Genomic DNA, 17,581 nt, shown 5'->3' with positions numbered 1-17,581 from the left:
TAATGATAACGATGGCATTTATTAAGCGCTTACTATGTGCAAAGCACTGTTCTAAGCGGTGGGGAGGTTACAAGGTGATCAGGTTGTCCCACGGGGGGCTCACAGTCTTAATCCCTATTTTACAGATGAGGTAACTGAGGCTCGGAGAAGTTACAGTGACTTGCCCAAAGTCACACAGCTGACAGTTGGCGGAACAGGCATTTGAACCCATGACCTCTGACTCCGAAGCCCGTGCTCTTTCCACTGAGCTACGCTGCTTCTCTAGACTGTGAGCCCACTGTTGGGTAGGGACTGTCTCTAGATGTTGCCAACTTGTACTTCCCAAGCGCTTAGTACAGTGCTCTGCATACAGCAAGCGCTCAGTAAATACGATTGATTGATTGATTGGAAAATGGGGATGGAGACTGGGAGCCCTTTGTGGGACAGGGACTGTTCCCGACTCGATCTACCTTGGCGTTTGGAACGGTGCCTGGCACACAGGAAGCCCTTAGCAAATACCATAATGATCATCTAACAAATACCATAATCATTATCTGATTATTAGAAACCGTCCTTGGACTTTTGAGAATTGAGCCTTACTGGAAAAGATGGTATCTTTCTGGCAAGGTAAACACCGAAAGGATTCTTTTAGCCAAGAATAGTAATAATAATAGTAATAATAATGGTATTTGTTAAGTGCTTACTAGGTGCCAAGCACCTAGTAGAAGAAGCAGAGAAGCAGCGTGGCTCAGTGGAAAGAGCCCGGGCTTGGGAGCCAGAGGTCATGGGTTCTAATCCCGCCTCCGCCACTTGTCAGCTGTGTGACTTTGGGCAAGTCACTTCACTTCTCTGGGCCTCAGTTACCTCATCTGTAAAATGGGGATGAAGACTGTGAGCCCCTCATGGGACACCCTGATCACCTTGTATCTCCCCCAGCGCTTAGAACAGTGCTTTGCACATAGTAAGCGCTTAACAAATGCCATCATCATCATCATCATCATCACTGCTCTAAAGCACTGGGGTAGATACAGAGAAGCAGCGTGGCTCAGTGGAAAGAGCCCGGGCTTGGGAGTCAGAGGTCATGGGTTCCAATCCCGGCTCCGCCACGTGTCAGCTGTGTGACTTTGGGCAAGTCACTTCACTTCTCTGGGCCTCAGTTACCTCATCTGTACAATGGGAATTAAGACTGTGAGCCCCACGTGGGACAACCTGATCATCTTGCATCCCCCACCCAGTGCTTAGAACAGTGCTTCGCACATAGTAAGTGCTTAATACCATCATTATTATTATTTATTATTATACAAGGTCATCATGTGTCCCACATGGGACTCACAGTCTTCACCCCCATTTTACAGATGAGGGAGATCAGAGAACTGAAGTGACTTACTCAGGGTCACACAGCAGACAAGGGGCAGAGCCTTCAGGCATGGCTCAGTGGAAACAGCCCGGGCTCTGGAGTCGGAGGTCATGGGTTCAAATCCTAACTCTGCCAGATGTCAGCTGTGTGACTTTGGGCAAGTTACTTCACGTCTCTGTGCCTCAGTGACCTCATCTGTAAAATGGGGATAAGGACTGTGAGCCCCCCGTGGGACAACCTGATCACCTTATAACCTCCCCAGCGCTTAGAACAGTGCTTTGCACAGAGTAAGCACTTAATAAATGCTATCATTATTATTATTATTATTATTCAGGCACCCATTCATTCATTCAATTGCATTTACTGAGCGCTTACTATGTGCAGAGCACTGTACTAAGCGCTCGAGGCCTGGGCTCTATCCGCTACGCCGTGCTGCTTCTCTGCAATACTGCCCAGCTCCTCTTCTGGTTTTGGCATCCGAGGGCTTCGCAAAAGCGGGGAAGAAAAGCAGCCCCTCCATCTTTTAGAGCAGTGTTTTGCACACAGTAAGCGCTTAACAAATACCAACATTATTATATCTTTGGGAGGTCAAAGGAAATCGCCGCTTCGACCGGGCCGGATTTTGATCAGCCAAAGATGCAATCTTCCCGGGACCCATGCAAGTGGAGTATTCTGTGACGGGATCATTTGGTTCTTTTGAAACGCAAGTGCTCCAACCTGGGTCTTTGGCCTTTAAATGTATCTATAAATGTATATATCTGTATACTTAGTCCTAGAGGTATACAGATAGACATATAGATACAACCGCATGCTTGGACTGCGGGACAGCTCCAGGCCGCTGCTCCTTTCAAAAGAGCCCGGGCTCTGGAGTCAGAGGTCAGGGGTTCGAATCCCGGCTCCGCCAATTGTCAGCTGTGTGACTTCACTTCTCTGGGCCTCAGTTCCCTCATCTGTAAAACGGGGATGAGGACTGTGAGCCCCCCGTGGGACAACCTCATCGCCTTGTAACCTCCCCAGTGCTTAGAACAGTGCTTTGCACATAGTAAGCGCTTAATAAATGCCATTATTATTATTGTTAGTATTATTATTCGAGGTCCCTGCTGTCACTTCTGGGGTTCTGAAGCGCTTGCGCCATTAACCCGGGATTTGACCCTCTCCGTGGTGACCATTTGCTTAAGGAGACAAACTCACCTCTGTGGGCGGCTGGTATACCCGAGTTCGAGCTGGTACTCTCCAGGGGTTCTAATAAAACAACACAAACACTGTTAGCTTAGACGTCCAGGACGGGCCGGACCCTTTTTTCCGTCGGCTCCCTCGGTGCGGCGAGGGAGATCGGGGTGTCTTTCGACGGCTTCCTTCCAAACCGGACTCCAGAGACGTTTCTCCGGGGCTTCTTGGGGAGCAATCACGGGTCGGAGGGTCCGCATCCCCGGGAGAGGGGGGTCCTGAGTGACCCTCGCCGCTCCCTGTCATCATCGTCATCATCAGTCGTATTTATTGAGCGCTTACTATGTGCAGAGCACTGTACTAAGCGCTTGGGAAGTACAAATTGGCAACATAGAGAGACAGTCCCTACCCAACAGTGGGCTCACAGTCTAAAAGGGGCTCACAGTCTAAAAGGGGGCTCACACGGACTCTGTGGCTGTGAAACTCCTGAGGACAAGGATCACGTCTACCAAACTCTACTGTCTCCTCCCAAGTGCTTAGTACGGTGCCCCGCACACGGTAGAGAAGCAGGGCGGCCTAGCAGCCAGACACTGGGGTTGGGAGTCAGGGGTCGTGGGTTCCAATCCCGGCTCCGCCGCTTATCGGCTGTGTGACTTTGGGCAGGTCACTTCGCTTCTCTATGCCTCAGTTCCCTCATCTGGAAAATGGAGATGAAGATTGTGAGCCCCGTGGGGGACAACCTGATTACCTTGTATCTACCAAAACGCTTAGAGCAGTGCTTGGCACATAGTAAGCACATAATAGATACCATTATTATTATTGGCCACTTCTTTCCTCTCCCCCTCGTCCCCCTCTCCATCCCCCCGTCTTACCTCACCTTCCCCACAGCACCTATATATATGTATATATGGTTGTACATATTTATTACTCTATTTATTTATTTATTTATTTTACTTGTACATTTCTATCCTACTTATTTTATTTTGTTGGTATGTTTGGTTCTGTTCTCTGTCTCCCCCTTTTAGACTGTGAGCCCACTGTTGGGTAGGGACTGTCTCTATGTGATGCCAATTTGTACTTCCCAAGCACTTAGTACAGTGCTCTGCACATAGTAAGCGCTCAATAAATACGATTGATTGATTGATTGATTGATTAGGCTGTAAACTTCTTGAAGGCAGGGATCATGCCCACGTCCTGCCTCTGTGCTGGACTTCCCTCCCTTCTCATATCTGTCAGAGATTGACTCACTTTTCTGGGCTTCAGTTCCCTCATCTGTAAAATGGGGATGAAGACTGTGAGCCCCACGGGGGACAACTTAATTATCTTGTACCTACCCTAGTGCTTAGAACAGTGCTTGGCATATAGTGAGCGCTTAACAAATACTATCATTATTATTATTATTACTATTCTCCGGGCCTCAGTTCCCTCATCTGTAAAATGGGGATTAAGACTGTGAGCTCCACGTGGGACAACCTGATGCCCTTGGATCTACCCCAGCTCTTAGAACAGTGCTCGGCACATAGTAAGTGCTTAACAAACTGACTGAGCTCCCCATTTCCTCTCCTCCTCCTCCTCCCCATTGCCTAGCTCTCTTCCCATCCTTCCTCACCCCCTCCTCCCCCTCTCCATCGCCCCCACCTTACCTCCTTCCCTTCCCCACAGCACCTGTATATGTGTACATATGTTTGTATGGATTTATTACTCTATTTATTTATTTATTTATTTTACTTGTACATATCTATTCTATTTATTTTATTTTGTTAATATGTTTTGTTTTGTTCTCTGTCTCCCCCTTCTAGACTGTGAGCCCACTGTTGGGTAGGGACTGTCTCTATATGTTGCCAACGTGTCCTTCCCAAGCGCTTAGTACAGTGCTCTGCACACAGTAAGTGCTCAATAAATACGACTGATTGATTGCCGGGGAAGCAGCGTGGCTCAGTGGAAAGAGCACGGGCTTTGGAGTCAGAGGTCGTGGGTTCAAATCCCGGCTCCGCCGCTTGTCAGCTGTGTGACGTTGGGCAAGTCACTTCACTTCTCTGGGCCTCAGTTCCCTCATCTGTAAAACGGGGATGAAGACTGTGAGCCCCTCATGGGACAAACTGATTACCTTGTACATACCCCAGCGCTTAGAACAGTGCTTTGCATATAGTAAGCGCTTAACAAATACCAATATTATTATTATTATTATTATCTTCAAAGCCCTACTAAGAGCTCACCTCCTCCAGGAGGCCTTCCCACAGTGAGCCCCTCCTTTCCTCTGCTCCTCCTCCCCTCCCCATCGCCCCCACTCCCTCCCTCTGCCCTACCCCCTTCCCTTTCCCACAGCACTTGTGCGTATTTGTACATATTTATTACTCTGTTTTAATAATGATGTGTATATAGCTATAATTCTATTTAGTTTGATGGTATTGACACCTGTCTACTTGTTTTGTTGTCTGTCTCCCCCTTCTAGACTGTGAGCCCATCGTTGGGTAGGGACCATCTCTATATATTGCCGATTTGTACTTTCCAAGCGCTTAGTACAGTGCTCTGCACACAGTAAGCGCTCAATAAATACGATTGAATGAATGAATGAATGAATGAATTATTATTACCTTCACCGACTCTGAAATCTCTCTATCTGACCAGAACCTCCGTGCTTGCCTTCTCTCCCACAAACCTACTCTCCACAAATCTGGGCCGTTCCCCCATAGAGACCTCCCATCTTTAGATCCCCTCTGATTTCCTCAACTCATCATGCCCCCATTTAACCTCCAACTTGTTTCCCACTTGTACTTCCCAAGCACTCAGTACAGGGCTCTGCACACAGTAAGCGCTCAATAAATATGACTGAATGAATGAATGAACCTCCACATCCAAAGTACCTTCCCTCGATGACCAAACTGATCCTCTCGACACCACTCTCTCTACTGAACTCGACTCATTCGCTCCCCTAGTCCTTCGACTACATGTCCAAGACTGAACTCCTTGTCTTCCCTCCCAAACCGTGCCCTCTCCCGGACTTTCCCATCTCTGTTGACGGCACTACCATCCTTCCCGTCTCACAAGCCCGCAACCTCGGTGTCATCCTCGACTCCGCTCTCTTGTTCACCCCTCACATCCAAGCCGTCACCAAAACCTGCCGGTCTCAGCTCCGCAACATTGCCAAGATCCGCCCTTTCCTCTCCATCCCAACCGCTACCCTGCTCGTTCAAGCTCTCATCCTATCCCGTCTGGACTACTGCCATCAGCCTTCTCTCTGATCTCCCGTCCTCGTGTCTCTCCCCACTTCAGTATGTACTTCACACTGCTGCCTGGATTATCTTTGTGCAGAAACACTCTGGGCCTGTTACTCCCCTCCTCAAAAATCTCCAGTGGCTACCAATCAATCTGCGCATCAGGCAGAAACTCCTCACCCTGGGCTTCACGGCTGTCCATCCATCCATCCCCTGGCCCCCTCCTCCCTCCCCTCCCTTCTGTCCTTCTCCAGCCCAGCCCGCACCCTCCGCTCCTCCGCCGCTAATCTCCTCACCGTTAGGCCTCATTCTCACCTGTCCCGCCATCGACTCCTGGCCCACGTCATCCCCCGGGCCCGGAATGCCCTCCCTCTGCCCATCCACCAAGCTAGCTCTCTTCCTCCTTTCAAGGCCCTACTGAGAGCTCACCTCCTCCAGGAGGCCTTCCCAGACTGAGCCCCTTCCTTCCTCTCCCCCTCGTGCCCCTCTCCATCCCCCGCATCTTACCTCCTTCCCTTCCCCACAGCATCTGTATATATGTATATATGTTTTTACATATTTTTTACTCTATTTATTTATTTATTTATTTTACTTGTACATATCTATTCTATTTATTTTATTTTGTTAGTATGTTTGGTTTTGTTCTCCGTCTCCCCCTTTTAGACTGTGAGCCCACTGTTGGGTAGGGACTGTCTCTATATGTTGCCAATTTGTACTTCCCAAGCGCTTAGTACAGTGCTCTGCACACAGTAAGCGCTCAATAAATACAATTGATTGATTGATTGATTCATCGATCTCCTAGCACTTAGGCACAGGCCCGGATCGCCTCAACAGTCTGCCTCCTTTGCTCTTGTGCCCGAGCTGTGGAACGGTGCTGGTGGAAGTCTGGATATCGGGCCGACCTCACCCAAGTGCTCAGTACCGTTCTCGGCCTACTGTAAAAGCTCATTTATTAGTAAGTGCTCAATACATATGACTGAATGAATGAATTTAATTTTCCAATGTCTGTCTCCCCGCCTCTAGACTGTGAGCTCATCGTGGGCAAAGAATGTCGCCATTTACTGTTTCCTAAGTGCTTATTACAGTGCTCTGCACCCAGTAAGCGCTTAATAAATACAATTGAATGAATGTATATCATTGATGTATGCTCATTGAGATGCAGCGTGGCTCAGTGGAAAGAGCCCAGGCTTGGGAGTCAGAGGTCATGGGTTCGAATCCCAGCTCCGCCACATGTCTGCTGTGTGACCTTGGGTAAGTCACTTAACTTCTCTGAGCCTCAGTTACCTCATCTGTAAAATGGGGATTAAGACTGTGAGCCTCACAGGGGACGACCTGATACCCTGTACCTACCCCAGTGCTTAGAACAGTGCTTTGCACGTAGTAAGCGCTTAACAAATGCCATCATTATTATTATTATTATTATTATTATTATTATTATTATTATTATTATTATTGTGGGCAGGGAATGTGTCTGTTCATTGCTGTACTGTACTCTCCCCAGTGCCTAGTACAGTGCTCTGCACACAGTAAATGCTCAATAAATACGATTGAATGAATAAATGAATGAACTTTACCTTTATCCTTGCATGCTTTAAATCTGCCCTCTCCTCTGCCCAGAAAAATGATTTCTCCACAGTTACTGACAGCCAGGCCCATCGCCCTCTCCAGTTGTTCCGGATGTTTAACTCCCGCCTCAGGCCTCCTGTCCCCCCATGAGTTGCCCGCCTACTTTGGTAAGAAAGTTGACACCATCAGGTGTTAGCTCCTGAAAATCTCCCCTGTCCCTCCTCAGTCCCTCCCCTTTCCAGCCCCCTCTTCAACTGTCCCCATCTTTCCCAGCAGGACCTGTAGAGGAGATCTCCTGCCTCCTCTCAAAATCCACCCCCTCCACCTGCACATCCAACCCCATTCATCTGCACCTCAACAAAACACTCATCTCCTCCCTTCCTCCCTCCCTAACAACCATCTTCAACTCTTCGCTCTCCAATGGCTTCTTCCCCACCGCTTTCCAACATGCCCAGGTCTCCCCATCCTAAAACAACCCTCCCTTAACCCCACGGCCCTCTCCGGTTAGCGCCCCATCTCCCTCCTCCCATTCCTCTCCAAACTCCTCAAGCGAGTCGTCTAAACCCATCCTCTCAAATTCCGCTCCTCCAATTCTCTGCTGGCCCCCCTCCAATCTGGCTTCCATCTCCTTCGCTCCCCAGAAACGGCCCACTCAAATGTCATCGATGATCTCCTTCTCACCAAATCCAACGGCCTCTACTATGTCCTAATCCTTCTCGACCTCTCAGCTGCCTTCGACGCTGTGGCCCACCCCCTTCTCCCGGAAACGTTCTCCAATCTCGGCTTCACGGGCGCTGTCCTCTCCTGGTTCTCCCCTTATCTCTGTGGCCGCTCATTCTCAGTCTCCTTCGTGGGCTCCTCCTCCGCCTCCCACCCCCTGACTGTGGGGGTCCCTCAAGGTTGAGTTCTGGTCCCCTTCTCTTCCCCATCTCCACCCACTCCTTTGGAGAACTCATTCGCTCCCACGGCTTCAACCGCTACCTCTAAGTGGATGATTCCCAAATCTACACCTCCGGCCCTGATCTGTCTCCCTCTCTGCCATCTCCTGCCTTCAAGACATCTCTACTTGGCTGTCCTCCCATCACCTCAAGCTTAACGTGCCCAAAACAGAACTCCTTATCCTCCCACCCAAATCCTGTGTAGACAGTATCACCATCCTTCCTGTCTCATCTTCCGTGGCATTATCTTGACTCTTCCCTCTCATTCGACCCACACATTCCATCTAGCACTAAATACTTTCGGTTCAACCTTCACAACATCGCTAAAATCCGCCCTTTCCTCTCCATCCAAACTGCTACCACGTTAATCCAGGCACTTATCCTATCCTGCCTCCTTGCTGATGTCCCAGCCACCTGGGTTTCTCCACTCCAGCCCATACTTCATTCTGCAGCCCGGATCGTTTTTCCCCCAAAATGTTCAGTTTATGTTTCCCCACTCTTCAAGAAACTCCAGTGGCTGCCCTTCCACCTCTGGACTGAACAGAAACTCCTCACCAATGGCTTTAAAGCAGTCAATCACCTTCTCGGTGTTCTCCTATTTCAACCCAGCCCTCACCCTTCAATCCTCTTCACACCAAACTTCTCACTGTACATCCATCTCATCTTCCTCGCCGCTGACCTCTTGCCCACATCCTGCCTCCGGCCTGGACGCCATCCCTCTTCGTATCCAAACAGAGGATGACTCTCCCTGCTTCAAAGCCTTATCAAAGCCCATCTCCTCCAAGAGGCTTTCCCTGATTGCGCCCTCCTTTCCTCTTCTCCCACTCCCTTCTGCGTCGCCCTGACTCACTCCCTTTATTCATCCTTCCCTCCCGGTCCCTCGGCACTTACGTCCATTTCTTTCATTTATTTATTTCTATTAATGTCTGTCTCCCCCTCTAGACTGTCAGCTCACTGTGGGCTGTTATAATGTTCTACTGTTCATTCATTCATTCATTCATATTTATTGAGAGCTTACTGTATGCCGAGCACTGTACTAAGCACTTAGGAAGTACAAGTTGGCAACACATAGAGACGGTCCCTACCCAACAGTGGGCTCACAGTCTAGAAGGAGGAGACAGACAACAAAACAAAACATATTAACAAAATAAAATAAATAGAATAAATATGTACAAATAAAATAGAGTAATAAATCCACACAAACATATATACATATATACAGGTGCTGTGGGGAGGGGAAGGAGGTAAGGCGGGGGGGACGGGGAGGGGGAGGAGGGGGAGAGGAAGGAGGGGGCTCAGTGTGGGAAGGCCTCCTCGAGGAGGTGAGCTCTCAGGAGGGCTTTGAAGGGAGGAAGAGAGATAGCTTGGCAGATGTGCGAAGGGAGGGCATTCCGGGCCAGGGGTAGGATGTGGGCCGGGGGGTCGATGGCCGGATGGGCGAGAACGAGGCCCAGTGAGGAGATTAGCGGCAGAGGAGTGGAGGGTGCGGGCTGGGCTGGAGAAGGACAGAAGGGAGGTGAGATAGGAGGGGGCGAGGTGATGGACAGCCTTGAAGCTGAGGGTGAGGAGTTTCTGCCTGATGCGTAGGTTGAATGGTAGCCACCGGAGATTTCTGAGGAGGGGAGTAACACGCCCAGAGTGTTTCTGCACACAAAACGATCCGGACAGCAGCGTGAAGTATGGATTGAAGAGGGGAGAGACAGGAAGATGGGAGATCAGAGAGGAGGCTGATGCAGTAATCCAGTAGGGATAGGATGAGAGATTGAACGAGCAGGGTAGCGGTTTGGATGGAGAGGAAAGGGCGGATCTTGGCAATGTTGCGGAGGTGAGACTGGCAGGTTTTGGTGACGGATTGGAAGTGAGGGGTGAATGAGAGAGCGGAGTCGAGGATGATACCAAGGCTGTGGGCTTGTGAGACGGGAAGGATGGTAGTGCCGTCAATAGTGATGGGAAAGTCAGGGAGAGGGCACGGTTTGGGAGGGAAGATAAGAAGTTCAGTCTTGGACACGTTGAGTTTTAGATGGCAGGAAGACAGCCAGATGGAGATGCCCTGAAGGCAGGAGGAGATGAGAGCCTCGTGGGAGGGAGAGAGATCAGGGGCAGAGATGTAGATTTGGGTGTCATCAGCGTAGAGATGATAGTTGAAGCGAATGAGTTCACCGAGGGAGCGAGTGTAGATTGAGAACAGAAGGGGACCGAGAACTGACCCTTGAGGAACCCCTACAGTAAGGGGATGGGAGGGGGAGGAGGAGCCCGCAAATGAGACTGAGAATAAACGGCCGGAGAGATAAGAGGAGAACCAGGAGAGGACGGAGTCTGTGAAGCCAAGGTTGGATAGCGTGTTGAAGAGAAGGGGCTGGTCAACAATGTCGAAGGCAGCTGAGAGGTCGAGGAGGATTAGGATAGAGAAGGAGCCATTGGATTTGGCAAGCAGGAGGTCATCGGTGACCTTTGAGAGGGCAGTTTCCTTGGAATGTAAGGGACGGAAGCCAGATTGGAGGGGGTCGAGGAGAGAGTTGGTGTTGAGGAATTCGAGGCAGCGCATGTAGACGACTCGTTCAAGGAGTTTGGAGAGGAATGGTAGGAGGGAGATGGGGCGATAACTAGAAGGTGAGGTGGGGTCGAGAGAGGGTTCTTTTAGGATGGGAGAGACGTGGGCATGTTTGAAGGCAGAGGGGAAGGAACCAGTGGAGAGTGAGCGGTTGAAGATGGAAGTTAAGGAGGGGAGAAGGGACGGAGCGAGAGATTTCATAACATATACCATTGCCCAATTGGTTAATGATGTGCATATATCTATAATTCTATTTATCGATTTTGATGCTATTGATGCCTGTCTATTTGTTTTGTTTTGTTGTCTGTCTGCCCCTTTCTAGAATGTGAGCCTGTTGTTGGGTAGGGATAGTCTCTATCTGTTGCCGAATTGTTCTTTCCAAGCACTTAGTACAGTGCTCTGAACACAGTATGTGCTCAATAAATACGACTGAATGAATGAATGAATAAATAAGAGGGAGACTCACAGACTTGGATTAGGTGTCCAGGACACTTGTTAATGGTTTCCTCCGCCCCATTGAAAAAGCACTTTCTCTAGCAAACGGCAATGTGGGATAATAATAATAATGATGGTACTTGTTAAGCGCTTACTATGTGCAAAGCACTGTTCTAAGCACTGGGGAGGTTACAAGGCGATCAGGTTGTCCCACGGGGGGCTCACAGTTTTAATCCCCATTTTACAGATGAATAATATAAATAATTATTTATAATAATAAATAATTTATTTATGGATAAATAAGCTCTCACGACAGACTATTACTGCTCACCAAAATACTCAAAACACCACCATGGTATCTTAAAAAGCAGACGTTTCCTTCTCTGTTGTGCTGATTGCATTAAGGGAAGCAGCGTGGCCCAGTGGGCAGAGCCCAGGAGTCAGAAGGACCTGGGTTCTAATCCTGGCCCTGCCTCTTGTCTGCTGTGTGACCTTGGGCAAACCACTTAACTTCTCTGTGCCTCAGTCATGACATCTGTAAAGGGGGGATTAAAACTGTTAGTCCCACGTGGGACAACCTGATCATCTTGTATCTACCTCAGCGCTTAGAACAGTGCTCGGCTCGTAGTAAGCGCTTAAGAAGTACCATTTTTGTTATTATTATTTTTAATGCCAAACAGATGCTCTCAACACCACCCTCTCTCATGAACTCAACTCAGTCGCTCCCCTATCCCTTCGTCGATCTCGTACAACAAACTCACAGCCCTGTATCGCCTGCCCTGTCCACCTCCTTCACTCTTGAAGAGTGCTGCTGATGGAAATCTAAATATCAGGCCGACTTCGTCCACTTCAAGTTGATCCTGGCGTGTTTTAACTCTGTCCTCTCCTCTGCCCACTGTTATTGACAGCCATGCCCATCGCCCTCGCCGGCTGTTCTGGACATTTAACTCCCTCCTCAGGCCCCCTATCCCCCTGCGTCCCCCATCCCCTGCCCCGGATGAGCTGCCCACCTACTTTAGTAAGAAAACTGAAATCTCCATCTCTGCCCCTGCTCTCTCTCCCTCCCTCCAGGCTCGTATCTCCTCCTGCCTTCAGGACATCTCCATCTGGATGTCTGCCCGCCATCTAAACCTCAACATGTCCAAGACTGAGCTCCTTATCTTCCCTCCCAAACCCTGCCCTCTCCCTGACTTTCCCATCTCTGTTGACGGCACTACCATCCTTCCCATCTCACAAGCCCGCAACCTTGGTGTCATCCTCGACTCCGCTCTCTCGTTCACCCCTCACATCCAAGCCGTCACCAAAACCTGTGGGTCTCACCTCCGCAACATCGCTAAGATCTGCCCTTTCTTCCCCATCCAAACCGCTACCCTGCTCATTCAATCTCTCATCCTATCCCGACTGGATTACTGCATCAGCCTCCTCTCCGATCTCCCATCCTCGTGTCTCTCCCCACTTCAATCCATACTTGATGCTGCTGCCCGGATTGTCTTTGTCCAGAAACACTCTGGGCCTGTTACTCCCCTCCTCAAAAATCTCTAGTGGCTACCAATCAATCTGCGCAACAGGCAGAAACTCCTCTCCCTGGGCTTCAAGGCTGTCCACCCCCTCGCCCCCTCCTACCTCACCTTCCTTCTGTCCTTCTCCAGCCCAGCCCGCACCCTCCGCTCCTCCGCCGCTAATCTCCTCACCATACCTCGTTCTCGCCCGTCCCACCGTCGACCCCCGGCCCGGAATTCCCACCTTCCGCACATCCGCCAAATTATTTCTCTTCCTTCCTTCAAAGCCCTACTGAGAGCTCACCTCCTCCGGGAGGCCTTCCCCTTTTCCTCTGCTCCTCCTCCCCTCTCCATCACTCCAACTCCCTCTGCTCTACCCCACTCCCCGCCCCACAGCACTTGTGTATATATGTACATACCTATAATTCTATTTATTTATATTAATGCCTGTTTGTTTTGATGTGCATATATCTATAATCCTATTTATTTATACTGATGCTATTGATGACTGTTTACTTGTTTTGACGTCTGTCTACCCCCCCCCCCCCCCCCCCCCCCCCCCCCCAAGATTGTGAGCCTGTTGTGGGCAGGGATTGTCTCTCTTTATTGCCGAATTGTACTTTCCAAGCAATTAGTGCAGTGCTTTGCACACAGTAAGCGCTCAGTAAATACGACTGAATTAATGAAGCAATGTGATTTACTGAGCTATTACAGTGTGCAGAGCACTGTACTAAGCGCTTGGGAGAGCGTGATATAAAACGAAGACTGAACCGCCCAAGAGCTGGGAGCCCCAGTCCCAAGTTGCCTCCAAAGAATTCTCTGCCCTAGGCATTCCAGGTCTACCGTCCTCAGGGATCGATCAACCAATTAATCCTACTTATTGAGCACTCACTATGCACAGGGCATTATAGTAACCACTTTGGAAAGTACACTAGAAAAGCAGTGTGTCGTAGTGGATAGAGACGGGCCTGGGATGGTTCTAATCCCGGCTCCGCCACTTGTCTGGTGGGTGACCTGGGGAAAGTCACTTCACTTTTCTGGGCCTCAGTTCCTTCATCTGTAAAATGGGGATTAAGACTGTGAGCCCCATGGAGGACACGGACTGTGTCCTATCTGATTTGCTTGGAGCCATCCCAGCGCTTACTACAGTTACTGGCACATAGTACATATACATATATATACATATACTATATATACATAGTGTATATGTATGTGTATATATATATATATATATATATATATATATATATATATACACATTTGTATGTATTTATTACTCTGTTTATTTATTTATTTTATTTGTACATATTTATTCTATTTATTTTATTTTGTTAATACGTTTTGTTTTGTTGTCTGTCTCCCGCTTCTAGACTGTGAGCCCGCTGCTGGGTAGGGACTGTCTCTATATGTTGCCAACTTGTACTTCCCAAGCGCTTAGTACAGTGCTCTGCACACAGTAAGTGCTCAATAAATACGACTGAATGAATGAAAGTGCTTAACAAATTCCACAATTATGATTATTATTACAATTCATTCTTTCATTCATTCAATAGGGTTGGTAAATGTGATCTCTGCCCACGAAGAACTGACATACTACTGTGTGTAATAATAATAATAATAATAATAATGGTATTTATATATATATAATGGTATTTATTAAGTGCTTACTATGTGTAAAGCACTGTTCTAAGCGCTGGGGAGGTTACAAGGTGATCAGGTTGTCCCACAGGGGGCTCACAGTCTTCACTCCCATTTTACAGACGAGGGAACTGAGGCCCAGAGAAGTGAAGTGACTTGTCCAAAGTCACACAGCTGACCATGGGCAGAGCCTGGATTCGAACCCATGACCTCTGACTCCAAAGCCCGTGCTCTTTCCACTGAGCCACCCTGCTTCTCGTACTGCACTAAGCTCTGGGGAGAATGAATCCATTTTGAAGAAAATAAGTCTGAAGTCACAAGGGAGGGGAAGTTGGCCATTTCTCCCCAAGGACTGAAGACAACTGCGGGAAAAATCGGACTCTTCTGGGAAAGCCAGGGAGAATTCTTTCACCCTCGGGAAAATGGCTGCAGCTTCAGTCACCCCGTGATGATCTTCCACAGTACAGTCAACAAGAGATACACACAAAAAACAGGAATGGGGCACGGCTTTTTTTCATTTCCCCTTCCCAAATTACTTTGGCGGCAAAGGAAATAACGAAGCATTTGAAAGAAGCAGCGTGGCTCAGTGGCAAGAGCCTGGGCTTGGGATTCAGAGGACGTGGGTTCTAATCCCGGCTCCGCCACTAGTCAGCTGTGTGACTTTGGACAAGTCACTTCACTTCCCTGGGCCTCATCTGGAAAATGGGGATGAAGACTGTGAGCCCCACGTGGGACACCCTGATTAACTTGTAACTACACCAGCGCTTAGAACAGTGCTTGCACATAGTAAGCGCTTAACAAATACAGTCATCATCATCATCATCAATCATCATCTGAATTATCAGACTCTGATCTGATCTGATCTGATTATCTGAATCATCATCAAGCGCTTAGTCCAGTGCTCTGCACACAGTAAGTGCTCAATAAATACGATTGATGATGATGATGATCTGAATGTGCAAGGTACGAAAGCAGGGGCTTTTTCTTCTGCAAATGAAGATGCCATATCCCAGGTAGAGAGTGCGTGATGGGTTACTTAGAATAGCCAATCCTCTACAAAAGATTCAACTGGCCTCGTTTGTGGCATTTTCTTTCATTCATTCAATCGTATTTATTGAGCGCTTACTGTGTGCAGAGCACTGTACTAAGCGCTTGGGAAGTACAAGTTGGCAACATACAGAGACGGTCCCTACCCAACAACGGGCTCACAGTCTAAAAGGGGGTAGAAGCAGTGTGGCTTAGTGGCTAGAACCCGGGCCCGGGCGTCGGAAGGACCTGGGATCTAATCCCAGCTCCGTCACTTGTCGGCTGTGTGACCTTGGGCGAGTCATTTAGCTTCTCTGTGCCTCAGTTACCTCATCTGGAAAAAGGGGATTGAGACTGTGAGTCCCACGTGGGACAGGGACCGTGTCCAACCTGATTGGCTTGTACCCACCCCAGCGCTTAGTACAGTGCTTGGCACATAGCAAGAGCTTAACTAATACCACAGTTATAACTATTATTATTATTAGAAGACACATGTGATGAACGCTAGTAACAGATGGGGATGGAGGGAAGACCACCCTGTCACCTGATTTGTTGGAGATGGGCTACATCCAAATGGGTGACAAATTAATCCCGGCTCTGCCACTTGCGTGCTGTGTGACCTGGGGGAAGGCACTTCACTTCTCTGGGCCTGTTAATATGTTTTGTTTTGTTCTCTGCCTCCCCCTTCTACACTGTGAGCCCGCTGTTGGGTAGGGACCGTCTCTAGATGTTACCAACTTGTACTTCCCAAGCGCTTAGTACAGTGCTCTGCACACAGTAAGCACTCAATAAATACGATTGAATGAATGAATGAATCTTCTAGACTCCGAGCCCATTGTTGGATAGGGACCGTCTCTATATGTTGCCGACTTGTACTTTCCAAGCGCTTAGTACAGTGCTCTGCACACAGTAAGCGCTCAATAAATACGACTGAATGAATGAATGGGCCTCACTTCCCTCATCTGTAAAATGGGGATTCAATACCTGTTCTCCCTCCCTCCGGGAGCCCTGTGTGGGACGTGGATTGGAGCTGATCTGATTATCTTATATCCACCCCCGTGTTTAGCGCAGTGCTTGGCACATAATAAGTACACAACGGATATCCCAACTATTACTGCCGCAATGAGGAAACAAAGGAGGGGAACTGGAAAAAGTAGACTTTGCTTTCGCACAACCAACCTTTAGCCGGTGTGAAAGGCTGAGATTCTGAACACAGTTCCAAAGGGAACTGCAGGAGCTCTTCATTGTCTGTGGAGGCTTAAATAAACGAGGAAAGCCAAAAGTTAAACAAATGTCTTTAAAACCTTCCCCCCCGACCACCCGACCTCAACTCTTTTAATATTAATAAAGTAAGAATTGGGGAGTTCACAGCTATTGGAGACGAAGTAAGGCAAGTATGAAGATTAAACACAGAATCACGTTTATATCTTCTGGCTTATTATATATATATAGCATAGATATATATATATATCTATGTTATATATACATATATATTAACACCATATATATATAGCATATATATATAGGTATAGATATAGATATTGCATATATATATATAAATATAACATGAGCCAGAAGATACAGAAATGATTCTGTGTTTAAACTTTGATTTCTAAAAAATATATACACATATTCCTAAGCACTTAATACAGTACTCTGCACACAGTAAGCATTCAATAAATATGACTGAATGAATATATCTGTTTCTTATATATAAATGTGTCTGTACGTTTTATATATACACATGTCTGTATTTATATATGTGTGTTTTATGTATATCTACCTATCTAGATTTGTATATATATATCTATAGATATACATTTACATTTCTATTATATTATTTCTATCGATATTTATATATTTATGTCTATATTTATATATGTCTATAGATATATACATTTATATCTATCTGTATTTATATATATCTGTAGATATCTATAGCTATCTATCTTTATATAGATAGCTACAGATATCTATATATAAGCATCTATACAAACATATGCCTATATCTATATATTTCTATATAAATATATCTATATATAAAACACACATATATATACATACATATATGTATACATATATATATATATGTAAAGCAGCATGGCATGGTGGATAGAGCCCGGGCCAGAGAGTTAGATCATGGGTTCTATTGCCGGCTCCGCCACTTGTCTGCTGTGTGACCTTGGACAAGTCACTTCACTTCTCTGGAC

General features: G+C 47.6%; 1 protein-coding gene across 13 annotated transcripts in view; it reads right to left on the bottom strand.

Annotated features, from left to right (window-relative positions):
- The window catches only part of C2CD5 (C2 calcium dependent domain containing 5), a 224,110-nt gene that overhangs the window by 19,803 nt on the left and 186,726 nt on the right, over nucleotides 1–17,581 (bottom strand). For all 13 annotated transcript variants that reach the window (XM_038765549.1, XM_038765568.1, XM_038765585.1 and 10 more), the window contains 2 exons: nucleotides 16,551–16,628; nucleotides 2,528–2,578 (listed from right to left, as the gene is read on the bottom strand). In XM_038765549.1, the coding sequence (XP_038621477.1) occupies nucleotides 2,528–2,578; nucleotides 16,551–16,628 (129 nt within the window). The remainder of the gene's footprint in view (nucleotides 1–2,527; nucleotides 2,579–16,550; nucleotides 16,629–17,581) is intronic.

This window comes from Tachyglossus aculeatus, chromosome 2 (assembly GCF_015852505.1).
Source record: "Tachyglossus aculeatus isolate mTacAcu1 chromosome 2, mTacAcu1.pri, whole genome shotgun sequence".
In the NCBI taxonomy this organism is placed as follows: domain Eukaryota; kingdom Metazoa; phylum Chordata; class Mammalia; order Monotremata; family Tachyglossidae; genus Tachyglossus; species Tachyglossus aculeatus.
The sequence above is the reverse complement of the archived record's forward strand: the minus strand, read 5'-3'. Positions and strand labels throughout refer to the sequence as shown.